This window comes from Scyliorhinus canicula, chromosome 3 (assembly GCF_902713615.1).
Source record: "Scyliorhinus canicula chromosome 3, sScyCan1.1, whole genome shotgun sequence".
Classification (NCBI taxonomy): Eukaryota; Metazoa; Chordata; class Chondrichthyes; order Carcharhiniformes; family Scyliorhinidae; genus Scyliorhinus; species Scyliorhinus canicula.
The window spans coordinates 218,846,693-218,873,005 of NC_052148.1; the positions used below are offsets into that span (position 1 = coordinate 218,846,693).

Genomic DNA, 26,313 nt, shown 5'->3' on the forward strand with positions numbered 1-26,313 from the left:
GGGTGGAGGTCAGCTTCTCCCCCCTGTGCCTCGGCAAGGTGGGGGGGACCTAATGGAGTTATTAACCCTGGAAGAGGTAAAATTTGCCCGGGGGGGGGGGGAGAGAGAAAGAGTGTTGGGGTTTGTTCATTCTGCATTTTGAAGGCAGTTAAGGGCAGAGGGGGTGATGGGCGGGGGGCTTTTCTTGTGATGGGGGCTTAATATGTTGGAGGTGTTCTGTATTACTGTAAAATGTTGAAAATTGGAATAAAAATATTTTTTAAAAATAACATTCTGAGTTACTTTCGTAGGTTATATGTATATAGTGTTACAACCCTAGTTGGTATTACTATTGGATAGGAAGGTCCCATGATTTTACCCTGCCTCAAAAGACTGTGGGCGCAATTCTCCGCACTCACGACGGTGCGGAGAATAGCATGGCTCGTAAAATTTTACCGCCACGCTAGTCCGACGCCCTCCCGCTATTCTCTCCCCCCCCCCCCACGCCCGACTCCGATACGAATCGCTGCCGCCGTTTTTTTACGACCAGCAGCGATTCTCAGCTGTCCGATGGGCCGAGTTCCAAGCCCTTTACGGCTGTTTTTACGAACGGCAAACACACCTGGTCTGGCCGTTCGTAAAAACGGCCGTAAAGTCCCGATTTTTAAAACCATGGCACCGATTGGCACGGCAGTACCACGGCTGTGCCAAGGGTGCCATGGGCCCGCGATCGGTGCCCACCAATCGCGGGCAGCGGGTCCGATGCCCGCGCACTCTTTGTCCCTCCGCCGCCCCGCTGTATCACTTCGCGGGGCGGCTGAGGGGCATCCCGGCCCGCGCATGCGCGGGTTTCGCGCAAATGCGCGATGACGTCATCCGCGCATGCGCGGGTTGGAGTCTTCCAATCCGCGCATGCGCGGCTGATGTCATATGACGCGTCAGCCGGCGCAAACTCTGGCAAGCGGGCTTAACGATGCCGGAGTTTACGGCGGCGGCATGCTAGCCCCGACCGGGGACCAGAATCGGTTCCCGGTCGGGGAGGGGGGGGGGGGGGGCTGGCGTCAAACCCGCCCGGATTTGACGCCAGCCTTACGATTTCTCCCCCTCTGGGAGAATCGCGCCCTGTAACTTTTACTTTTTTTTAGAAAACGTGGAGGAACAGTCACAGGTAACTGCTAATTAGCTTTTTAAATAAAAAATGAAACCTTTATTAAATATGAACAGTTTGACTATAACACGATACTCCTTCACTTCCACTTATCTTCACAAATGTTCACAGATTTTAAGGATTTTTTAACGTATTTTTAAAATGAGGATTTTTAAGCTATACAAGACACAGGCAGTTGTGAACATGCATTGAAAAATAACAGGAGTGAAATAATGAAATAATACAATAATAAAGAACAAAAATTAAACAAAAAAAGGAAACATTGTCTACACATAGGTTGTTTTTAGCTATTTACATTGGTTGCGGTTTCTTGTTTTGTGTTCTCCAGTGGTGTTTATTCCCAGCCGGGTCCCCACTCTTTACCCCCTCCCTTTTGTTTCGAACCACTCCCCATATAATCATCTGGTGTGCCCTCTTTCTTCTTCAGCTCCTGTATTCTGTTCTTCTGTGATTGCTGTGACGCCGTGTATTTTGTTGTTTGCTTGCTGATCTTGGTTGGGCTCTATGTTTCATTCTATTGTTCCCCCCCCCCCCCCCCCCCCCCAAACTCCTTTCATTGGCATATGCTATTGTGTTGTGGTTTTCAGTTCCCTCTGGTTCACTGGCTGTTGGCTGCAAACAGATCTCGGAACAACTCAGTGAATGGCTCCCACGTTTTGTGGAAGTCGTCTTCCAACCCCTGGATGGCGAATTAGATTTTCTCCAACTGGAGAAATTCCGACAGGTCGGACAGCCAGTCTGCAGCTTTGGGTGGTGCTGCTGACCGCCAGCCGAGCAGAATTCTTTGACAGACGATTAGGGAGACAAAGGCAAGGGCGTCCGCCCTGCTCCTCATGAATAGATCTGGTTGTTCTGAGACCCCGAAGACTGCCACTCTTGGGCATGGCTCCACCCTCATCCCCACCACCTTGGACACTTCTTTGAAGCCTGTCCAGAACCCGACAAGTCTTGGGCAAGACCAGAACATGTGGGCGTGGTTGGCCGGGCTTCCTTGGCACCGTTCGCATTTATCCTCTGCTTAGAGGAAGAACCCACTCATTTGGGTTCTAGTAAGTGGACTCTGTGTACCACTTTCAGCTGCATGAGGCTTAGCTTTCCTCAAGTGGAGGTGGAGTTGACCCTATTCAGCGCTTCACTCTAGAGTCCCCACCCTATTTCAAACCCCAAGTCCTCCTCCTATTTTTCACTTGTCTCATCCAGTTGTGCGTTTGCTCTCCCCAGTAGTTGCCCATACATGTCGCCACAGTACCCCTTCCCGAACATGTCCGTTTCCAGTAGGTCCTCTAACAAAGACTGTTCCAGTGCTTGTGGGTATGTCCTCGTTTCCCAATGTAAGAAGTTTATAACCTGCATGTATCTTAGTTTGTTACCCCCCCCATCAGCTGGAATTTCTCTGTTCGTTCCTCGAGTGTTGTCAGTCTGTTGTCAGTGTAGAAGTCCCTAACTGTCAGCTTCCCTCCGTCCTGCATCCACCAGGTAGCGTCCATTGACGCAGGTGTGAACCTGTGGTAATTACAGATAGGGGCCTTAATGGACATTTTGGTTAGACGAAGTGCTATTGCAGTTGGTTCCATGACCGAAGTGTTGCTATCACGACTGGGCTTGTTGAGTATTTGATCAGTGGAGATGGGAGTGCCTCCATGGCAAGAGCCCTCCTCCATAAGCACAGATTTTAAGGATAACACACGTTACAAAATATATATTATGCTGTAATGGTTTCAGTAAACACACAGTCCCTTTAAGCCTGCAGGCTGATTGTGGTCAGAGACACTCCACTCTGAAACCAAATGAACTTCTGTGGATTTCTCTCAAATCCCCCCCAGATGATTCGTATGCCGTGAGCCAATTTTTCTCACTGGACTCTGGATTCCACATGAGTGATTCCAAACTCTACTCGTGAAAAAATTTTTTTTAGAATCTCCTTTCAAACAATGCTTTTTCTCAACAAGGATTGGCTTCCAGGTTTTACAACTCTCCTTTCAGTATTCTTTTGTCTTGAATGCCTTCAAGCTTTTACACAAACTCAGATCCCGCCACCGATTGTTTCACAATTGCTTCAACTGTTGCTTCACAAGCTGCATCCCACAAGCCATATAATTGCTTCAGATATCTCTGGCTTCTCACTTGCCAACTCCTTTTCTGCTTCTCAGCTCTGCCTGCAACCTCAATGAATAGTTCCAATTCGCTCCGTTCCATTAACTTTAGACTTCCTAGAAAGTTATTTTCTAGTTTCCTTATCCAGCTGTTCTTTAGATTTCTGGCATTTGCTTACTTGCCCTATACTCCATTTTGTGGCTTTTCATCCAGCAAAACTGTGAGAGAAGTTCCCTCTTTCACTGCAAAGCTCCTTCTCCTTTTACTTCAGTGGCACTGAAATTTTTTTTTAAAGATCTCTTCCCCTAAAAGTGGCCCCTGGATTCTAAGCAACATCTCATTCTTTCTCTAAGCTCTTACTTACTTCACACATCATGAACTCTCCAAAATACAATACAGACAGGGTTTGAACTGAAACCAAAAACCCTCGTACATGCAAACACCTTTGTTTCACGTGAATCTAACTTTAACATGTATCTAACTGGAGTTTTACCTTTCCTATACAGAAACACTAAATTAAACCCACTTAAATTTATATCTTATTACTAATATCCAACAATACAAAGACAGATCACTTAAAACTACCGTTGTCTCTTGACAATAGTAAAGCAATAAACATTTGGAGGTTACCAGTAGGTTGTTTTGTCTATCCTTTAGAACCAGAGGGAAATACACAGCTGGAGAGGAAGTACACCAGTGGGATTATTTTTCGATTCCTTTAGCAAAAGGCTGCACAGACATGATAACTGTAAAATTCTACTGTTTGCATTTCTGAATTTTGGAAACATGCATGGAATATAAACGGCCACTAAAATACAATTATGGAAAAACAATAGAGTAGTATGGTTAATAAATATCAATCTTAGTACTTCTATGTTTACCTGTAGCATCAAAATCATGAATACTTCAATTTAAATGATTCTTAAATATTTGATGTCATGAACTTGCACTGACGATGGCCTGGAATTTGTGGTGGCAATAACAATGCTGCGACCATCGTGATTGCAAATCATTGAGGCCTCACAACTAAGTGTTATGCACATGCTGCAGCAAGTAAATCCAGAAGTGGCAGCAGGCCAATCTATGCTACTCCGAAGGCCTCGCAACCTCAATCATTGACCTTTTTTTAAAATTTAGAGCACCCCCAATTCATTTTTTCCAATTAAGGGGCAATGTAGCGTGGCCAATCCACCTAGCTTGCACATCTTTTGGGTTGTGGGGGCGAAACCCAGGCAAACACTGGAAGAATGTGCAAACTCCACACAGACAGTGATGCAGAGCCGGGATCAAACCTGGGACCTCGGCGCTGTGAGGCCGCAGTGCTAACCTACTGCGCCACCGTGCTGCCCTCTCAATCACTGACCTGCAGGTTCAAACGATAGGTACTGAAAAAGTAGGAAATTGGGCTAACTGCCCACTTAATAACGAACTATTCACACAAGAAACATTTTTGGGCTGTTGCTTTGTCTCTGACCCCAATGTCCAGCTCAATACATTCCAGAGTATTTAATAAACAGAAAAATTCCAGCAGGATAAAACAATAGTTTCAGTGCTGGATAAATAATGTCAACAGTGATTTGTCTCAGTATATGGATGACTGAAGCAGCTAACCTAATACAGAATGGAAATTCAGTCTTACCATTGCTCCTACAATCAAGCAATTTATTAGTAATTTATTGCTATGCTCGCAGATTATTTGAATAGCACACGTAGAATGGCTCAAATTCTCTACTCATGCTGTCTAGCAAGTTATCTTATGGCACCGATTTATGTCATTTCATTTTCATCAATCTCAACTGCAGTCTGAATTTGGCTTTCAGGAGCTGGAGTATTTACAATATCCAAAATGCCAATTTCAGGAACAGGGTGTGTTAGGGTCTCCACATTGATCTCTTCACAAAATGGAACTAGGGAAAGTTTGATGAAGATTTCAAAGTGTTCCCTGGCTTCCCCGTCATCTTTTTCCAGATAGAACTGATAGTTCCCAAACCGTAAAACACACTTCCTTGGTAAATCGATCTTATTGAGGTGATCCAGAATTTCATTATTGACACACAGTTTAGCCCTCAAGCTTGTATTTTTGATTTCAAAACAGAGTTCTGAGCTCTCGTTGTGTCGGAAAGCTTGGATGACGAACTGCATTCGAGAGGCACGTTTGTCCATGAGGGGAAAATGACATACTTTTGTATCACGGCCAAACTTTATCATTTCCTCAGCTCGGTACTTCTGTTTCTCAATGCAATTCAGGGACTTAAATACCCCTGCCTGGGGGTGGTAAACATTGATAATAAGACAGGTAATGGTCTCTTCAGTGTCAGCATTTTCAAAAGACATTGTGTTGCACGTTGACATTTCTGCAAAAGCAATAATAATCATTATTGTTTCCCATCAACCCAACAATAGCTACAATGCAGAAATACATCAATGGCTGTGAAATGATTTGAGAGTTCTGAGGTTGTAGAACATAGAACATAGAACATAGAACAGTACAGCACAGAACAGGCCCTTCGGCCCTCAATGTTGTGCCGAGCCATGATCACCCTACTCAAACCCACGTATCCACCCTATACCCGTAACCCAACAACCACCCCCTTAACCTTACTTTTATTAGGACACTACGGGCAATTTAGCATAGCCAATCCACCTAACCCGCACATCTTTGGACTGTGGGAGGAAACCGGAGCACCCGGAGGAAACCCACGCACACAGGGGGAGGACGTGCAGACTCCACACAGACAGTGACCCAGCCGGGAATCGAACTTGGGACCCTGGAGCTGTGAAGCATTTATGCTAACCACCATGCTACCCTGCTACCCAAATATGTGAATGGCAATGTATAAATGGAAGTGTTTCCATTTTATACATTGGCATCATAAGTGCACCGAACAAACAATTCATCCATGCAATCTAATATTTGAGACATTTAAACTCAAAAATGAACTCAGCACACTTTAAAAACCCTTTAACGGAACATCCATGTCTAGTAAACAGCTCCTTTGTTTCCCTTTTTAAGCGAATACTAGATTTTTAGTACCAGCTTTGTGAGTTGCCACAAACTGAAATCAGTAATGCTGTAAAATTAACTGTTTAAGCCTGTTCATTTGGAGTACTGTGTCCAGTTTTGGGCCCCACATCTCAGGAAGGACATACTGGCACTGGAGCGTGTCCAGCGGAGATTCACACGGATGATCCCTGGAATGGCGGGTCTAACATATGATGAACGGCTGAGGATCCTGGGATTGTATTCATTGGAGTTTAGAAGGTTAAGGGGAGATCTAATAGAAACTTACAAGATAATGCATGGCTTAGAAAGGGTGGACGCAAAGAAACTGTTTCCGTTAGGCGAGAAGACGAGGACCCGTGGGCACAGCCTTAGAATTAGAGGGGGTAAATTCAGAACAGAAATGCGGAGACATTTCTTCAGCCAGAGAGTGGTGGGCCTGTGGAATTCATTGCCGCGGAGTGCAGTGGAGGCCGGGACGCTAAATGGCTTCAAGGCAGAGATAGATAAATTCTTGATGTCGCGAGGAATTAAGGGCTACGGGGAGAATGCTGGTAGGTGGAGTTGAAATGCCCATCAGCCATGATTGAATGGCGGAGTGGACTCGATGGGCCGAATGGCCTTACTCCTATGTCTTATGGTCTTAAACTGGAATTACTGTGCAGTAACAGAAAAGCAAACAAACCTACCCATAATTATACCATAGAATCCCTACAGTGCAGAAAGAGGTCATTTGGCCCATCAAGTCTGCACCAACCCTCCAAAAGAGAATCCCACCTAGGCCCACTCCCCCGCCCTATCCCAGTAACCCCAGCTAACCATCACAAATTTGAACAATAAGGGGCAATTTAGCATGGCCAATCCACCTAACCTGAACATCTTTGGACTATGGGAGGAAACCGGAGCAGCAGAAGGGAACCCACACCAGAATCAAACCTGAGTTCCTCGCACTGTGAGGTAGCAGTACGTCCGTGTCTCCCTCAGTTAGTGTTACCCACAGAATCTGTAGAATAGATCAAAGTGCTAACATAAGAGTTTCCTCAAGGCAGCAACTGGTTAACAGTTCGAAGAGAACTGAAACAAAAGATTCAGTACCATTGAAAGAATTTGGTTAAGATTCCGATACATTTTAACAAGAGGCTTCAGCTGGAATATTGTGTTCAATTCTGGACACCACAGTTTCAGAAGGATATCAAAGCCTGAGCAAACGTACAGAGATTTATTAGAATGGTGCCAGGGATAAGGAACTGATTATATGGAGAGACTGTATAAATTGAGGTGATTGTCCTTGGAGGGAGGAAGGTAAAGAAGAAATTAGATAGAGGTGTTCAAAATCATTAATTATTGCGATAAAATAAAAAAGGACAAATTATTTTCAATGGCAGAGGGTTCAGTAACCAGAAGACATCTGAAGAGCTATGAGAAAAGAGTTAGGGTAGGCCTAACAACGTGCCAATGCAAGTTTTTTTAAAATATAAATTTAGATGTGCAGGGTAGGTGGATTGGCCACACTAAATTGCCTCTTAATTGAAAAAAATGAATTGGGCACTAAAAAAATTTTTAAATCTGAGGAAGGATGTTCTTACTATGGAGGGAGTGAAGCAAAGGTTTACCAGGCTGATTCCTGGGATGGCGGATCTGTCATATGAGGAGAGACTAAGTCTCTTAGGATTATATTCATTAGAGTTTAGAAGAGTGAGAGGGGATCTCATAGAAACTAACAAAATTCCAACAGGATTAGACAGGATAGATTCATAAAGAATGTTCCCGATGGTGGGGTAGTCCAGAACTAGGGGTCACAGTTTGAGGATAAGGGATTTGAGGACTGAAGTGTGGAGAAATTCCTTCACCCAGACAGAGGTGAATCTGTGGAATTCGCTGCCACAGGAAGTAGTTGAGGTCAAAACATTGTGTAATTTCACGAAGGAATTACTTATAGCTCTTGGGGCTAAAGGGATCAAGGGATATGGGGTAAGGCAGGATCAGGATATTGAACTTGATGATCAGCTATGATCATAATGAATGGTGGAGCAGGTTCGAAGGGCCGTATGGCCTCCTCCTGCTATTTTCTATTTTTCTATGTTTCATTATAATTAGATAGTGTGACGTAATATAAATGTGTCAAAGTGCCTACATCAGATTTAATGTGGAACATACGACTTAGTACTAGGATTAGGCTATCTGAGCCTGATCCACCATTCCCAATAAGGAAAAAGAACATTAAAAACAAAGTGCAGAGGGAAAATCAGTAGGTCTGGCAGCATCTATGCTTGAACACTGGGGGAGGCAATATCACACACAACAGCCAACATCCGAACACCCAGGGGATGGGACACAGCTCCAGAAACATGTCCACGGCCAGAGTGTGGGTGGGTGCCACGTGGAGAGGGGATGCCTGGAGAGGTGGGTCAAGGGTTCAGAGGTTAGCCCGCAGAGGTTAGGACGAAGGTGACAGAGGCATCATACTGGTTGTGCACAAAGGTGCTTATTGTGTTTGACAATTCCCCTTCCCCACCCGCAGCCCCCTCACCTCCTACCTACCCTCTCAACCCCTTCCTCGGTGCCCTCAGTGATCCTCGATGTCCTTTGCCCTTCTTGCTCTATCATTATGTCTTGGTGTTTTCCCAGGATGCACATCTGAGGTGGAGGCAGCCAGCTGCTTATCTCATCCTGTGGCCTTCGATTCCGAGGGTGGGCGTCCTCTGGGGCCAGAGGGCCCTGGCTCACTTTGCAGCACATGCAAAACTGTGCTGCCCTGTCCCGTATGCTGGCTACGAGATGCAGCCTCATTGGAGAGATGGAACTCTAGGCAACTGGTGGCCACCGTCGACACTCCATGGGACTGGTCCGAGTTGGCCTCCGCCTGCTCGATGCCCACAAGGCCCTGAAATTCACCTTGGGGCGGACGGACAGCTGGTTCAAGCCCCGGCTGCCCCTGCATCATCTGGCTCTGCCAGCCCTGGTGGTTCCCCGTGGTCCGCATCATCATGTTGACATCCTTGGCAATACTCCTCAATGATTGGGACAAGTTCTGCAGTGCCTCGACAATGCCCACCTGCAATTGCGACAGGCTCCACAATGCCTTGGCCATTCCCATCTGAGAGCGGGACATGTTCCGCAGAACCTCATCAAGGTCAGCCTGGTACTGGGTGACATCCCCCAGTGAAGTGGATGTTCTGTTGAAACCCTCAGCCATGACCATCACAGACTGCACAACACCTTGGACACCTTCACCCTTCACTAATAGTGCCGACATCGTGCACCAGGCTCTACACTGCGGTCACCACCCAGCCATGTTGGCCTCGGTACCATGCATTGCCAGCGACAGCTCCTGCACCTGTAACCTTTGGGACTCCTTCAAGCGGCTATGGATCTGCTGGAGTGACACTGACATCTCCCTCTGAATGTCCCGGACGCTCCCTAACATCTCCATCAGCTCCGGGTAACCCTGTTCCACAGGCTCAGCATCAGGCTGGGGCCCAGCTGGGTCCAGGGATCCAGCAGATCTCTGACTGCTGTCTCGCCTGGGGGATCCTGCCTCCACCTGCTGGACATCAGCAGCAGTGTGGTGCTCAGCAGCCTGTGCTCCCGAAGCCTGGCCAATAACATTTCCCACTGAGGTTTGTGTATCCGCGCTGGTGGAGGGCGGGGATGACAGCTGTGCCGCGAATATTACGGTGGCATCCTCGGAGCTCTCCACCGAGGTATTCCCCTTGGAGTCAGGAGAGGGTGCTATCCGGGATGAGCCAGCATCGTCGGCTGGAGGACCTGTAGGAGAATGATCATGTGGTTAGTGGGAGGGATGGATCAGTGAGTAAGTCAATAACAACTCTCGTTGACAGGTCCCCTGGATGGAGCCTGGCGATTTCCCACCTCTGGGGCTTCCGCCAGCCTTCATGTGGGTGACCGCTCTGTCCTCGGCCAGCCCAGTCACCTCCAGGGCCCACTCCTCGAAGGAGGTGAGGAGTCTTAGGTCTGGCACACCAGCATCAGTCTTGGCCCTCTCCTGGCAATTATAGGGGAGCTTTTCCAGAGGAGACACAAAGAGGGCATCGTTAGCCACATGCGTGGTTCACAGTGGTGGGAGAGGGGGTGTTAAGGGGGGTTGGAGGGAGGATTGGGGGTCGCATGGAGAATTGGGGGTTGGAGGGAGGATTGGGGATCGCATGGAGAATTGGGGGTTGGAGGGAGGATTGGGGTTCGCATGGAGAATTGGGGGTTGGAGGGAGGATTGGGGGTCGCATGGAGAATTGGGGGTTGGAGGGAGGATTGGGGGTCGCATGGAGAATTGAGGGTTGGAGGGAGGATTGGGGTTCGCATGGAGAATTGGGGGTTGGAGGGAGGATTGGGGTTCGCATGGAGAATTGGGGGTTGGAGGGAGGATTGGGGTTCGCATGGAGAATTGGGGGTTGGAGGGAGGATTGGGGGTCGCATGGAGAATTGGGGGTTGAAGGGAGGATTGGGGTTCGCATGGAGAATTGGGGGTTGGAGGGAGGATTGGGGGTAGCATGGAGAATTGGGGGTTGGAGGGAGGATTGGGGGTTGGAGGGAGGATTGGGGGTTGGAGGGAGGATTGGGGTTTGCATGGAGAATTGGGGGTTGGAGGGAGGATTGGGGTTTGCATGGAGAATTGGGGGTTGGAGGGAGGATTGGGGGTTGGAGGGAGGATTGGGGGTTGGAGGGAGGATTGGGGGTTGGAGGGAGGATTGGGGTTTGCATGGAGAATTGGGGGTTGGAGGGAGGATTGGGGTTCGCATGGAGAATTGGGGGTTGGAGGGAGGATTGGGGGTCGCATGGAGAATTGGGGGTTGAAGGGAGGATTGGGGTTCGCATGGAGAATTGGGGGTTGGAGGGAGGATTGGGGGTCGCATGGAGAATTGGGGGTTGGAGGGAGGATTGGGGGTCGCATGGAGAATTGGGGGTTGATGGTCCCTTGGGGACGGACAGGTCTCGGGTTGGGGGGGGGGACATTAGTGTCTACTCACTCGTGCTGCTCGGTTTAGGTCATTGACCTTCTTCCTGCGCTGGAGGCCAGTCCTCTCGGTCACACTCCCAGCAGCCACCACCACATCCCAGACAGCACTCACAGCTGCCACCACCACACCCCAGACAGCACTAGCTGTCCTATGGCTAACCCTCTGGGACCCGCGGGGAAACAGGATGTCCCTCCTGCCTCCACGGTGTCTAGGATCCTCCCCAGGTCAGTGTCTCCCAATCTTAGGGCTGGTCTCCTGGGCACAATTGTTGCGAACTGGCTGGGGTTGGCTGAGCAAGTGCAGCTTAAGTGCTGCTCCAACTTGTTAGCGGTGGGCTGGCGAACGCGGTGGCCGAATCCATTTGCGGCGAGAAGCCCTTGAAGCCTCGTTAAGTAGACCAACCAATTAACGTTGAATAGCTTTGACTACCTCGCTGGGCCGAGCGCCGGGAAGCTTGCAGAAATTCCCGCTTGCTACAACACTTGGAAATCTTTCCGGAGAATCAGGCCCAATGTGTTACTAGGAGAACAAATGCCAATGCTCAGTGAAAGCAAAACGTTTGATCATGTGACAGATGGCTCTATGGGGGAGGGGGGAACAAATGTTACTTGTTTTCCCTAAACTGCAATGCATTTTCATTGTAGAATAAATATTTTCTTCAGCAAAATATCATAGAATATTCCAAAGTAATTCAATTTGCTTAGTTAAAATTTGTTCCAACTAATGATGAAAAACATGCATTTCCATTCCACCAGAGTTGGCCAAGATCCAATAGATTGTCAGTGTTACCCACAGGATCTGTGGAATAGGTCAAAACGGCATCATTTTTGTTTTATAAATTTAGAGTGTCCAATTCATTTTTTCAAATTAAGAGGGAATTTAGCGTGGCCTATCCACCTACCCTGCACATCTTTTTGGGTAGTGGGTGTGAAACCCACGCAAACACGGGGGAGAATGTGCAAACTCCACACAGTGACCCAGAGCTGGGATTGAACCTGGGACCATGGCGCCATGAGGCAGCAGTGCTAACCACTGCACCACCATGCTGCCCCCCACCCCCCAAAACGCCATCATAACCAGTTGCTGCCAATGGAAAACCCATCCCACTCCCCCACCCTATCCCCATAACCCCACCATGTTTGGACACTAAGGGGCAATTTGGCCTAACAATCCACCTAACCTGCATATCTTTGGGACTGTGGGAAGAAACAGGAGCACCCAGAGAAAACCCACACAGACACATGGAGAGCATGCAAACCCCAGTCAGTCACCCGAGGGCGGAATTGAACTGGGTGCCTCGCGCTGTGAGGCAGCAATGCTACCCACTCTGCCACCGTGCCGGATTTATACCATACTATGAAAGAATGTGGTAACACACAAGCCAAATCTCAGCTACTTGCAAGAATACCAATGCCCCGCGATAACATTAGGATTGCCATTCGCAGCTACAACATGCTTATGAAACATTCATTATTTTAGAAAACCGCACAACTGCCAATGTGACTTTAAAAACAAAAGCCCTGCAATGGATCAGTGGGCACGGGTGCAATAAAGTAAACCGTACAAACCACGGAACATTTCCGGCTTCGCTCCCAGGGTGGGTGATGAATTTAGCCCGAGGAGCCCACGGCCTGGGGAAGGGGTTAGTAAAGTCAGAGCGACATTCCAGCGACTGATGGTAATTGTCAAAGCAAAAATGCAGCTCAGGTCATCTAAGAGAGAACGAAACGCAGAGCTTGCATGGCTGTTTTTCTTTGGGGGGGCGAAAGAAAGGGGTCTTGAGGGGGAAATAGTTACTAGAAGATTAAAACTTTAAACGTTAAAGCTGCAATGAAAACTTTTTTTTTTAAACTCCGAATCAGGCACGGTCAAATTCTCTGGGACTCCGGTAATTTAATCCATAATCAGACAGTCGATCCTGTAGCTTGATAGATAAATAAATAAATAAAAGTGCAACGCATGAATGAGGGAATCTTGGGGAACGATAGTGCAGTTATGCCGTTGAACAGTGCAGTCTGTTTGCGCGGTCTTCACGCTGCTATTTCCAGTCGCCAGTACCAACCTTGGGAGTCACTGCAAGCCTCAGGAATGTCAGATAATTCACACAGCGAAAAACTGCACCATTCACCACGCCACTGTTGCTAAAACGACGACACAAGTATTGTTCACACCATTCACCGACCTCAGTCCAATAAATGTAGCTCAGAATGGTTCCCTCTGATGGACACCTGAGTTATCAAATCAGCGTAGTGTCTCTGTGATTGACAGCTTCCTGTCCTTCCTTTTTGAAAAACACAGCTTTCTTCACAATGGGAAATTACAACTTAAAGCATGGCGATTTGTTTTGAGTCAGCAGCTGCAGTAATGGGATATCCCACTTGAACAATGTCAATTTTCTTGATCACAGTAAGAAGTCTTACAACACCAGGTTAAAGTCCAACAGGTTTGTTTCGAATCACTAGCTTTCGGAGCACTGCTCCTTCCTCAGGTGAAAATGAAATGAAAATGAAAATCGCTTATTGTCACGAGTACGCTTCAATGAAGTTACTGTGAAAAGCCCCTAGTCGCCACATTCCGGCGCCTGTTCGGGGAGGCTGTTACGGGAATGACATTCGGAAAAGGTGAATGAAGAGGTAAGTTCCAGAAACATATATATAGACAAAGTCAAAAATCCAAGACAATCCTTTGAATGCGAGTCTTTGCAGGTGATTTGCAGGTCCAGACGGAGCCCCTGGAGAGAGGGACAATTTTCTTGATCACAGCAGATGTGTATCTAGCACTGGTTTGATTTGTGACGGCAGATGCTGATCAACAACTATGGGAATCACACTCAAAGCACCAAGAAAATCATTTGGTGCGCTGGGGAGTAAGATTTGAGAAGGGAACGGGAGGGAGACATAAGGGGGCAGCTCTGAGGTGGAGGTGTGGTATTTTGAAAGGATAGGCTTGCAGACTACGGAGGTATAAACAAATAAGAGCTTTATTGGAAAGGCGTTTACTCCACAGGTTGTTAAGATCGACTGCTCCCTAAACGGCCATGGCCTCATCAATATGTCACATGATCAAACTCTTAAAGTGGCCTTGTTCCAACTAGGAACAAACATGAATACACAACACTTTCCTCCCCTTCACAGGAGAGGAGCTTGCAATAAAACACAAAATAACATTAACAATCAAAATTTACAATATGAGCAATTAATAAACACAATAGTCAATAAGTCAGACGTTTCGACTTCCGGTGGCGGCGATGTTTGAGTGAGCTGCACATTCGGCAGGCTCTCACTCCGGCGGGGCTTTGGAGCTGATTCCCCGCGATAGCGGGACCACGGGGGCGGCAAAAAGGCTGCCGCGAAAGAACGGGAGAGCGGGCTGCAGCTGATGGAATCGTGGGAGGCCAGCAGGTAGGGGAGGAGAGAGAGAGACGGAGGCAAGGAGCAGAGGAAACTGACCTGAAATGTAAGATGGCGGACCCATGGACCTTCCTTCCTCCAGGAGAAAAAGAAAAAAAGTTTTGGAGTCGCTGAAGCAGGACACTGGGACCCACTTCAGATGCCCAGAAGGTAAAATTTAAGGAGCTGGGCGAAGGAGGGCGGCAGGGAAAGTGCTGAGGAGCGGGCTGCAGCACATGGAACAGCGGGAGACCAGAAGGCAGAAAAAGAAGGAGAAAAAGGGACAGAGACAAGGACCTGAAGAAAATTACCTGGGACCTAAGATGGCGGACACACGGACCCCGGACTCAGCAATCCAGTAGGCGCTGGATAACATGCTCCAGGTAATGAAGTCCAGTTTTGAAGCGCTGAATCAGGACAGCTTGGACCCAATCCAGAAAGCGGTGGATCAGCTGAACCAGAGGCTGGATGCGCAGGATGTTAAAGTTAAGGAGCTGGGCGAGGCGGTGGAGGAACAGGCGGATGCGCAGATGGTTGCAGCGCTAGAAGTTGACGGCCTGAAAGAGCGGCAGAGAAGACTGCTGGACAGAGTGGAGGAACTGGAGAATAGAGTCCGCAGGAACAACCTGAGGATGGTCGGCCTCCTGGAGGGGGCTGAGGGAGCTGATGCTGCAGCGTTTGTAGCAGACCTGCTGAAGCAGCTGATGGGGGCCGAAGCCTTTCCGCGACCGCCGGAGCTGGAGGGGGCGCACAGAGTGCAGGCAAGGCAGGGGCGGCCGGGCGGACCCCCCCCCCCCCCCCCCCCCGCCCAATGGTGATTAGGTTCCACAGGTTCGTGGACAAGGAGCGGGTGCTGCGGTGGGCAAAGAGCGCCAGGAGCAGAACGTGGAACAACAATGTTATCCGCATTTATCAGGACCTAAGCCAGGAGGTGGCTCGGCGGCGAGCAGCCTTTAAGAATGTCAAGGAGGTGCTGTTCAAGAAGCACGTGAAATTTGGTCTGCTGTTCCCGGCTCGTTTATGGGTCACGCACCAGGGTCAACACCACTACTTCTCCGAGCCCGAAGAAGCGATGGATTTTGTGAGGGACCAGGGGCTGGTCCCGAAAGGAGGCCCCAAGGACGCGAATTAGGGCCCGAGGATTGCCGGAGGAAGGTACGCCGAATGGGCCTGGACTGCTGCTCAACGGTTTGCTGGGCCAAAGGGGCCAAGCGGAACATTTGGGACTCTTTCCTTTGTTCATGGACATTGGTTTGGGGGGTTAACCCCCCTTTTTTTTGCTGTCTCTCTTTTTTCTTATGGGGGTTTTTTTGTGGTTTTTTCTTTGTGCTTTTTCCTCTTTTTTCAGTTTTTTCCTGTTTGGGCTGATTTGTACTTGTTGTGCAGCTCGCGGAAGACACTGGAGCCGGCTTGCCCCAGTGGGTTGGAGAGGGGGAGGGGGCGCCGGGGAGTGGGGAGGAGGACTGGGGAAACAATGGGAATGAGACAGGAAGGCGCCGGAGTGTTGAGTCACCGGGCTAGCAGATTGGCTAGTCAAGGGAGTCAGGTGGGGGAGGAGGTCACAGCCAGTAGATGGCAGGGGTGGGGGTATCTGGGGACGTGGTTAGGGGGGGGGGGGAGGTTGTTCTGCTGACGGGGGAGGGACTTGAAATAGGCACTGGAAAGGAGGTCGAGGGTGGAGGCAGCCAAAGGGCGCGCCAGGAGTGGCGTGACGCATGGGCCGGGGTCCGGCCCGAGAAAGGCTATGGCTGACCGGCGGGGTGGGGGGGGGGTGGGTTGTGCCCCCCGACCAGGCTGATCACCTGGAATGTCAGGGGACTGAATTGGCCGGTTAAGAGGGCGCGGGTGTTCGCGCACTTGCGGGCTCTGAGGGCGGACGTAATCATGTTGCAGGAGACACATCTGAAAGTGTCTGGCCAGACCAGGCTAAGGAAGGGCTGGATTAGCCAGGTCTTCCACTCGGACTTGGACTCGAAGTCCAGAGGGGTGGCAATCATTATCAACAAGCGCGTGTAATTTGAGGCAGAGGGCATATCTGCAGACAGGGGGGGCAGATACCTGATGGTACGGGGCAGACTGGAGGGGAGAAGAGTGGTGCTGGTGAATATATATGCCCCGAACTGGGATGACGTGGACTTCATTAAAAGAGTGCTGGGGAAGATCCCGGACCTGGATTCTCGCAGGCTAATAATGGGAGGGGACTTTAACATGGTCCTTGACCCGACTTTGGATCGGCCATGTCCCAGAACGGGTAGGCTCTCAGCAATGGCAAGGGAGCTGAAAGGGTTTATGGAGCAAATGGGGGCAGTGGACCTCTGGAGAGATAGACAGCCAACAGGAAGGGGCTACTCGTTCTACTCACACGTCTATAAAGTATATTCTAGGATAGATTTCTTTGTACTAAGCAAGGACTGTATGGGGGAGGTAAAGAACACGGAATATTCGGCAATTACTATCTCAGACCATGCCCCGCATTGGGTGGACCTGCAGATCGGGGAAGCGAGCTACCACGCCCGCAATGGAGGCTAGACGTGGGACTGCTGTTGGAGGAGGGGATCTGTGAGAGGCTTCGGAGGTGTATGCAAAATTACCTGCAGGTGAATGACACAGGGGAGGTCTCAGCGGCGACCCTGTGGGAGGCGCTAAAGGCAGTAGTGCGGGGGGAGCTGATTTCAATTGGGGCCCACAGAGCCAAGGCAGACCGGGCAGAGATGGATAGATTGGTCAGGGAAATGGGTCGGATAGATGAAGAGCACGTGGAGTCCCCGGGGGAGGTTTTACTCAGGGAGAGGCAGAGACTACAGGCGGAACTGGGGGCACTATCCACGAGTAGGGACGTGGAACAGCTTAGGAAGGCGAGGGGAGTGGTGTACGAGCATGGGGAAAAGGCTAGCAGACTGTTAGCGCAGCAACTCAGGAGGAGGGAGGCGGCCAGGGAAATAGGTAGAGTGAGGGACGGGGGGAGCGCAAAGTGGAGGACCCGGCAGAATTGAATAGGGTATTCCGGGACTTCTATCGTAAGCTGTATACTTCGGAGCCGCCGAAAGAACCGGAGGGGATGAAAAGGTTTCTGGACGGGTTAACCTTCCCAACAGTAGGTGGGGGGCGAGTGGATGAGCTGGGGGCCCCGATTAGAGTGGAGGAGGTATTGGGGGGGCCTAAAGGCCATGCAGTCGGGGAAAGCCCCGGGGCCGGATGGATACCCAGTAGAGTTCTATAGGAAGTTCTCTGAGCTGGTGGGCCCGGTCTTGGCGAGGGTTTTCAATGAGGCAAGGGACAGAGGGACCCTGCCGCCGACAATGTCACAAGCCACCATATCTCTGATATTGAAGCGGGGTAAAGACCCGGAGGCGTGCGGATCCTACAAGCCAATCTCCCTGATTAATGTAGACGCCAAGCTCCTGGCAAAGGTACTGGCGGTTAGAATGGAGGACTGCGTACCGGAGGTGATTGGGGAGGATCAAACTGGGTTCGTGAAAGGTAGGCAGCTGGCGGCCAACCTGAGAAGATTACTTAATGTGATAATGATGCCCCGAGTGGGTAGGGAGGTGGAGGTAGTGGTGGCAATGGACGCCGAGAAGGCCTTTGACCGGGTGGAGTGGGACTATCTATGGGAGGTGCTCGGACGGTTTGGGTTCGGGGAGGGATTGGTGGATTGGATAAAATTATTATATCAGGCCACGAGGGCCAGCGTCAGGACCAACAGAGAAGTGTCGGAGTACTTTAGGTTGTACCGAGGGACCAGACAGGGCTGCCCGCTCTCCCCGCTGCTGTTTGCGCTGGCCATAGAGCCGCTGGCGATTGCGCTGAGAGCCGCAGAGGGTTGGAAGGGGATGGTGAGGGGCGGGGTTGAACATAGGGTCTCTCTTTATGCAGACGACCTGCTCCTGTACGTGTCGGACCCAGTGGCCGGGATGGGAAGTATACTGGGAATGCTGAGGAAATTCGGCCAGTTCTCAGGATACAAATTAAATATGCTCAAGAGTGAAATGTTTGTGGTCCAGGCAAGGGGCCAGGAGAACAGATTGAGAGGGCTACCGTTTAGGCTGGTTGAGGAAAATTTCCGGTATTTGGGAATCCAGGTGGCACGAGACTGGGGCAGGCTGCAAAAGTTAAATTTGGCCAGGGTGGTGGAGCAAATGAAGGGAGAGTTTCGGAGATGGGATGCACTCCCGCTGTCGCTGGCAGGGAGGGTGCAGACTGTAAAGATGACAATCCTCCCTCGATTTCTGTTTATTTTTCAGTGCCTCCCAATCTTTATCCCACAGTCCTTCTTCAAAAGAGTTAACGGGATGATCATGAGCTTTGTCTGGGCGGGAAAATCCGTTGGAGAGGAACCGCAGCGAGGGAGGGCTGGCTTTGCTGAGTCTGATTAATTATTACTGGGCGGCCAACATCGCTATGATAAGGGAGTGGATGGTGGGTACGGGGTCTATTTGGGAGCGGGTGGAGGCGGCTTCGTGCAGGGGCTCCAGCTTGGCAGCCCTGGTCACGGCTCCTCTAACGCTGCCGCCGGCCAGGTACTCAACCAGGCCGGTAGTGGTGGCGACCCTGCGGATATGGGGCCAGTGGAGGAGGCATGTGGGGGAGATGGGGGCGTCTGTCTGGGCACCGATCTGCGACAACCATCGGTTTGCCCCCGGGAGTATGGATGGGGGGTTCCGAGTCTGGCGGCGGGCGGGGGCGGGAAGGGTGGGTGATATGTTCCTGGAAGGGAGCTTTGCGAGTTTGAGGAGCTTGGAGGAGAAATTTGGGTTGGTAAGGGGAAATGATTTTAGATACCTACAGTTGCGGGACTTTGTTCGTAGACAGGTTCCATCTTTCCCACGCCTCCCGCCAATGGGGATCCTAGACAGAATAGTCTCTAGGAGGGAAAAAGGGGAGGGTAGAGTCTCGGGTATTTATAAGGTGCTCATGAGGGAGGAAGGGTCCCAGACAGAGGAACTGAAAATTAAATGGGAGGAGGAGCTAGGCAGGGAAATGGAGGATGGGCTTTGGGCAGAGGCCCTGAGTAGGGTAAATTCGACCGCGACATGCGCGAGGCTCGGGCTTATTCAATTTAAGGTCGTTCACCGGGCCAATATGACGGTGGCTCGGATGAGCAAATTCTTCGGGATAGAGGACAAATGCGCTAGGTGTGCGGGAGGACCAGCGAACCACGTTCACATGTTTTGTGCATGCCCTAAGCTGAGGGGGTATTGGGAGGGATTTGCGGGGGTCATGTCCCGGTGCTAAAAACAAGGGTGGTGATGAGTCCAGGGGTGGCAATTTTTAGGGTTTCGGAAGACCCGGTAGTCCAGGGGGAGAAAGAGGCCGATGTTTTGGCCTTTGCTTCCCTGATAGCCTGGCGACGAATACTGTTGGCGTGGAGGGACTCAAAGCCCCCGAAGACTGAGTGTTGGCTTGCGGACATGTCGAGTTTCCTGGGTATGGAAAAAAATTAAGTTTGTCTTGAGGGGATCTGTGCAGGGGTTCGCCCGGAGGTGGCAACCATTTATTGACTTCTTTGCGGGAGAGTGAGCGTCAGCAGGGGGTGGGGGGGGGGGCAGAGTAGAGTAGGAGGGAAATATGGCGGGTAGTACCGGTGGGAGGGGAGCGGGCTTGTGCAATATGTTACGATGGAAGTATTGAAAGTATGTGGATGTTTGCACATTTTTACCTTTTTTGCTTTCTTTCTGATGATGTCTGTAACTGTTTATAAAGCCAAAAACTACTTCAATAAAATTGTTTATTGAAAAAAAATAAGTCCGACGTTTCAGAGAATGTCAAATTCTGTGTGGGTGTCAAACAAATGCTGTGAGTATCTGACATATAAATCTTTCAGCCAGCCCATTTGCGGCAGGATGATAAGGAGCGGAGTGGGTGTGTTGGATTCTGTTCTCCGTTAAATAAATTTGAGAATTCGTGGAAAATAAATTGTGACCCACTGTCACTAGCAAGTTTCTCAGGGTAACTGAATCTTGCAAAAATCTCAGCCAGTCTTTCTATTGTTCTCTTTGAACAATAGTCTTCATAATGGCGACTTCAGGCCATTTTAAGTGCGTGTCTACCACAATGAATAATCTACATGAACTCTTTACCATGGTCCTTCTGACCATTACCATGGCTGTAATAGTGCCAACGGCGGCAGCTTTGGACCCTTTGCACAAGCCAAACACATGCCTGCCTTCACCTCGATTTTGTTATCGAGCACTGGCCACCAAAAATAGCTTCTGACGCTATCCCCTCATCCTTACTATCCCATATTTCCTTCATGAAGTTGCTTTAGGACATGGTGGAATGATAACCTTCATTCTCCAGAAGAGACAACCAATCTGTAGAGATAGTTTGAATCTTTGGGTACCATTTGGCTCCAACTCTGGTTTTGTTCCCATTGTTTTGCCATGAAGTACCATGTCCATAACTTCTGACAGTAGTGAATTATTCCTGGTATACTTCTTAACTTGTCCTGAGGTTACAGAAGCGTTATTGACTTTGAAATAGAAAATATTACCACTTGAACTATCCATTGACAACTCGTTAAGTAAAAATAACCTAGAGAGTCCATCAGCATTCCCATGGAGCACTGATTGATGACATTTTATCATGTATGATTGTGCTGACAACAGCAATGCCCATCTCTGCATCCGGCACGCTGCTGGAGATGGAAAACCACGGTGCAGCCCAAGTATCAATGTCAGTGGTCAATGATCCATTGGTAAAGTAAATTGCCTCTATATACGTATTGGTAAAAATATTTGATTCCAAAAATGATGTCTGGAGCTTTCTTCTTTATCTGAGCATAGTTAATTTCTGCTTTGTTCAAGGATCTTGATGCAAACGCTAGTGGCTTCTCTTCACCATTGGACATTATGTGATAACCCACTGCTCCCATCCCATATTGTGATATGTCGCAAGGTAGTTGCAAGGGTAACTTTAGATCAAAGTGTGTCTTTAGTGACTTTAGTGGTGCCACTTTAGCTTGCACAGAGGCCTTCTCACGCTGATTCCCCCATTTTAATTTCCTGATTTGGCACAACAAGTTGTGTAAAGGCTTGAGAATAGTTAGTGGATCCGCAAAAACCTTCCATAATAATTTAATAAGCCCGAAATGATCAAGGTTCATTTATGCTTTGAGGTGCAAGTGCCTCAGTTATGGCTTTTACTTTTGAAGGTGATTTGTGCAATCCCTTTGCATCTATTACTTGCCCTGGGTATTCAATAGAAGATTTGAAGAATTCACATTTACCCTTCCGTAATCGTAGTCCGTGATCTTCTAGTCTCTGTAGTGTAACATCTAAATTTTGAAAATGCTCTTTTTCATTCTTTCCATTAATTTTTTTTAATATAAATTTAGCGCACCCAATTCATTTTTTCCAATTGAGGGGCAATTTAGCATGGCTAATCCACCTACCCTGCACATCTTTTGTGTTGTGGGGGTGAAACCCACGCAAACACGGGGAGAATGTGCAAACTCCACACGGACAGTGACCCAGATCCGGGATCGAACCTGGGACCTCGGTGCCGTGAGGCAGCAGGGCTAACCCACTGCGCCACCGTGCCCTATTCTTTCCATTAATTAAGATATTGGGCTGGAAACTCCGTTTCTGAGACTAAGGGCTGGATTCTCCGATTCTGCAACTCTGTCCGCAGGATCCGTCTGGTCTTACACCCAAAAATTCGGCGCTGCCCCCACACCGATCCTCCGCCCAGTGAGGGGCTAGCAGCTGGGTCGCGTAAAGCCCCCACTTTACCTGTGGATACGGCCGCAGAATGTCTGGGTACGTGGCCGCACATGAAATGAAAATGGAATTAAATGAAATGAAAATCGCTTATTGTCACAAGTCGGCTTCAAATGAAGTTACTGTGAAAAGCCCCTAATCGCCACATTCCGGCGCCTGTTCCGGGAGGCTGGTACGGGAATTGAACCATGCTGCTGGCCTGCCTTGGTCTGCTTTCAAAGCCAGTGATTTAGCCCTGTGCTAAACCAGCCCCTCATGTGCACGGTAGTGGCCTATGGCGGCCGTGCCGACAACATGGCGCCGGCCACGCGCTGACCTGGCCTGCCAAAAACTGCCCCCCCTGTAAAAACACATTCTCCGTGTGGAGTTTGCACATTCTCCCCGGGTTTGCGTGGGTTTCGCCCTCAGAACCCAAAGAGGTGCAGGGTTGGTGGATTGGCCATGCTAAATTGTCCCTTAATTGGAAAAATGAATTGGGTAATCAAAATTTATTTTTTAAAACGCATTGTCCGGCCGATCGGGGAACGTGATTTCAGCGATCGGAGAATCCAGCCCACGGTGTTGACGCCAATGTAGAATCCATGAACTTTGACGACAGAAAACCGGTGCCACACCTGCACCGATTCCGCTACCACTAATGGGCTAGCACCAGCGCCACGTGGAAAACAATCAATTCTCATGCAAAATGGTGCCGGGTTCGCCGGATCCGTGATTGACACTCAGGAGGCTGACAAGCCGCAGCTGCACATAAACAATTCCGCCCCTCCCCCCCCTTCCCCCCCACACACACACACTGTCCCAGCCAACAAGATGGATATAAGAAGAGTGACCGCAAGATGCACCGACGCCAAGCTGGAGACCCTCCTGACACGGTGGAGAAGAGGCGATGACCCGATAGCCAGGCCCGGGAGAGAGGCTGCCAGGCCTGCAGAGCCAGTCAGCACAATGGACATCGCCGCCCGGACCGGCATGCAGTGCTGTAAAAAACTTCACCACCTCCTCAGGGCGGACTGGGTGAGTATGCAGCACTGTGCCCCCTCCTCCCCCCACGGAACAGCCGAATCCCCACCCTGCCCCACATGCCAGTACCCATATCAGCTGCCATGGCCGGCTGCCCTGGTACTGAGGCCAGCATCTACCCACCCTCTAGGTTGCATTCTTCGGACCGTCTAACAGTGTTGTTGTATGTGTTCTCTCCCCCCCCCCCCCCCCCCCACCTGCAGGAGAAGGCCCCACTGGGAGCGGGAGAAGGCAGGCGGGGGACCACCAGACCTGTGCCCGCTCACCATGGCAGAGCGGAGGGTCCTGAACGTGGCCGCAGCCCGGAGGAACGGGAGATTGCAGAGGTGGAGTTCGGTGACGGGCGAGGGAGTGAAACCCGCTGAGTTGCGGTTCCCCATGATTCCCCTCTCTCACCCCACACCACCCTCAACCCCACACCACACCCATACCCGCACCGCCTTCACCCCCACACTACCAATCGCACCCCCCTCCCCATGCCCATACCCACTCCCCCAGCCTGCGGTCTAATCTTGCATGTTGTCTTGTGTCTTGCAGGACCTGCCGCAGATGGGGTGAGTCTATCTGGCGGACCCCGCCCCCAGCCAGTGCCAATGCCGGAGCCTCCCAGTGAGCCAAGCAGTGATGCTGAGAGCAGCTTAGACACCAGCCCTCCGCAAGACTCAGGACACCCCAGAGCTCGGGTCGGAGGTTGATGGTGAATTTCCATCAAAGCTGTCTCCAAGACCCTCCACCATCCGAGAGACACTCACCTCGGGCGGGCACTTTAGCGAAGAGGCTCCTGGGACACTATCTGCTGCACACCACACAGCTGATCCGGTACCACAGGTGCAGATCGGAGCACCTGAGGGGCTGGACGGTCGGGGGGCAGGCCGACCCCAGGAACTAGCGGCCGTCCAGATGGGTCCTGGGCTTCTGGAACATCCAGTTCCAACCATAGTGCAGACACAGTCAGAGAGTCAGGGACTACATGAGGGATGTCGGTGAGCATCCAGCACATGCGGGGGCAGGTGGAGGAGTCCAACCGCCTGCAGGAGCAGGAGGTGGTGCCAACCATGCTTGCCACCCATGCCAACACCACGTGGATGGCGTCCGCGGTGGAGGCATTAGGATGACGGTTTCGGCAATGGATCAGCAGGTCCAAGCCCTGGGGCATTCTGAGCAGGCGCTGGCCGAGGCCCAGGACAGGGCTGCCCACTCACAGGCAGCCATGTGCAGGCAGCCATAGAGGATAGAACATAAAACATACAGTGCAGAACGAGGCCATTCAGCCCATCGAGTCTGCACCGACCCACATTAAGCTCTCACTTCCACCCTATCCCCGTAGCCCAATAACCCCTCCTGACCTTTTGGACACTAAGGGCAATTTAGCATGCTCAATCCACCTAACCTGCATGCCCTTGGACTGTGAGGAGGAAACCCACGCAGACACGGGGAGAACGTGCAGACTCCGCACAGACAGTGACCCAGTGGGGAATCAAACCTGGGACCCTGGCATTGTAAAGCCACAGTGCTATCCACTTGTGCTACTGTGCTGCCCATGTACCAGGACATTGCAGTGGTGCTCATCAGCATGGCCCAGTCGCAGCAGGCCATGGCTGGGAATGTTGGCAACACTGCCCAAGTGCTGGCCGGCGTGGCACAGACATTGAGGGAGGTGGCCCAGTCCCAGATGGAGATGGCCCAGTCCGAGAGGGAGGCGGCTCAGTCCCAGAAGGAGGTGGCCCAGTCACTGGCTGATGTGACACAGACCCAGAGGGTGGTGGCACAGTCGCAGCATGATGTAGCACAGCCCCAGATGGAGATTGTCCACTCCCTATGCTTCTTAGCCATAAGCATGCAGGTCCTAGCCGAGACCAGAGTGGACCTCTAGGACTGGCAGCGCAGGTGGCGGGGGAGCCTCAGGCGATTGTTTCACTTGCACCCCCATCCCATGGAGTAGCCCGGGGGCCATTGGGCAACCTGAGGGAGAAGTAGATGATGGGGCCCATTCCGATGACTCCCGCAGGGGAGGTGCTGGAACACCACAGCACCTCAGACTCTCCCCCCCCCTGTCCTTGGTGCATTGGGTGTGCAGTAGACAGAACAGGGTGGCACCACGCCACCTTGGACACCCGAGCAGTGGCCAGACCCATCCAAGCCGGGTCATCCCATAAGACGCGTGCCAACGAGGACCCTCTTCACAGGTTGGGAGTCATAGCAGGCCGTCTCCACTCCTGCTGCACCATCTGGTGAACCACCTAGACTCAGTGTGAGGGCTGGTAAGGCCAGGAAGTCAGAGGCCAGTTAGGTTGGCATATGTGCAGTTTTGTTACAGGGGCTAGGGCACAGATCTGTAAACATTTGTTCACATTAAACATCTGTTGCCACTGTTACAACCTGCCTCAGTACTCTGTCTGATGGGTCTAATTGTTGGACTGGTCTGCGCTGACCGGTGAGGGTGGGGGGAAGTGTGGGGGAATCGTGCAGGCCCTGTGGGTGGCCCATGCACCCCACCCTTCCCACCCTCCTCCCCGCCCCTCGACATCCACACCACCGCCACCCCAGGGATACGGTGTGACTGTGCTATGGAATGGCCAGCCCGCATGCAGGGATCACCCAGGTGGATGGTGCAACCGTGGTTATGAGTCAGATGTTGTCATGATGCGGGACACCAGGGCTCATCGCAGAGTGGGTTGGCATCATCCGCCATCCCATAGACCAGACCCACTGTTACTGCCAACCCAGGGTCCCCACCTCATAGTGCCTCAGGTGTGTATCACGGAGGGGGTGCAGGCAGGGGGTTGGCGGGGTGGGAAGTGAGGGGGTGTGGGATTGGGATGTGGTGTCCGTACCCCTGGCCAGCACCTCCCTTCCCCCACCAATCCCCTCCTAGTTGGTGAACCTGGAGGCGATCAGAGCGTTCTGTGCATGTTGGCCCTGATGGACACGTTGTGCGGCCTCCCATGCCTGCCTCTGCTTCATG

At 50.8% G+C, this 26,313-nt stretch overlaps 1 protein-coding gene across 6 annotated transcripts; it reads right to left on the reverse strand.

The window, feature by feature from the left end:
- Window positions 1–1,161: 1,161 nt before the first annotated feature.
- tifa (TRAF interacting protein with forkhead associated domain) lies at window positions 1,162–13,432 on the reverse strand. Of its 6 annotated transcripts, none has more exons than XM_038792176.1 (3): window positions 13,281–13,432; window positions 7,179–7,245; window positions 1,162–5,595 (listed from the first exon to the last, which is right to left on the reverse strand). In XM_038792176.1, the coding sequence occupies exon 3, from the start codon at window positions 5,591–5,593 to the stop codon at window positions 5,009–5,011; it is 585 nt and encodes a 194-aa protein (XP_038648104.1). In that variant the 5' UTR covers window positions 5,594–5,595; window positions 7,179–7,245; window positions 13,281–13,432; the 3' UTR covers window positions 1,162–5,008. The 6 variants fall into 6 exon arrangements, with proteins under 6 accessions (XP_038648104.1, XP_038648105.1, XP_038648103.1 ...); XM_038792177.1 differs by having other exon boundaries at window positions 7,168–7,245; XM_038792175.1 differs by lacking the exon at window positions 7,179–7,245.
- Between the last annotated feature and the right edge of the window lie 12,881 nt (window positions 13,433–26,313).

Bases quoted from the DNA above. Each gene is read 5' to 3' on its own strand.
- tifa (XM_038792173.1), bottom strand. From the start codon at position 5,617: ATGATTATTATTGCTTTTGCAGAAATGTCAACGTGCAACACAATGTCT.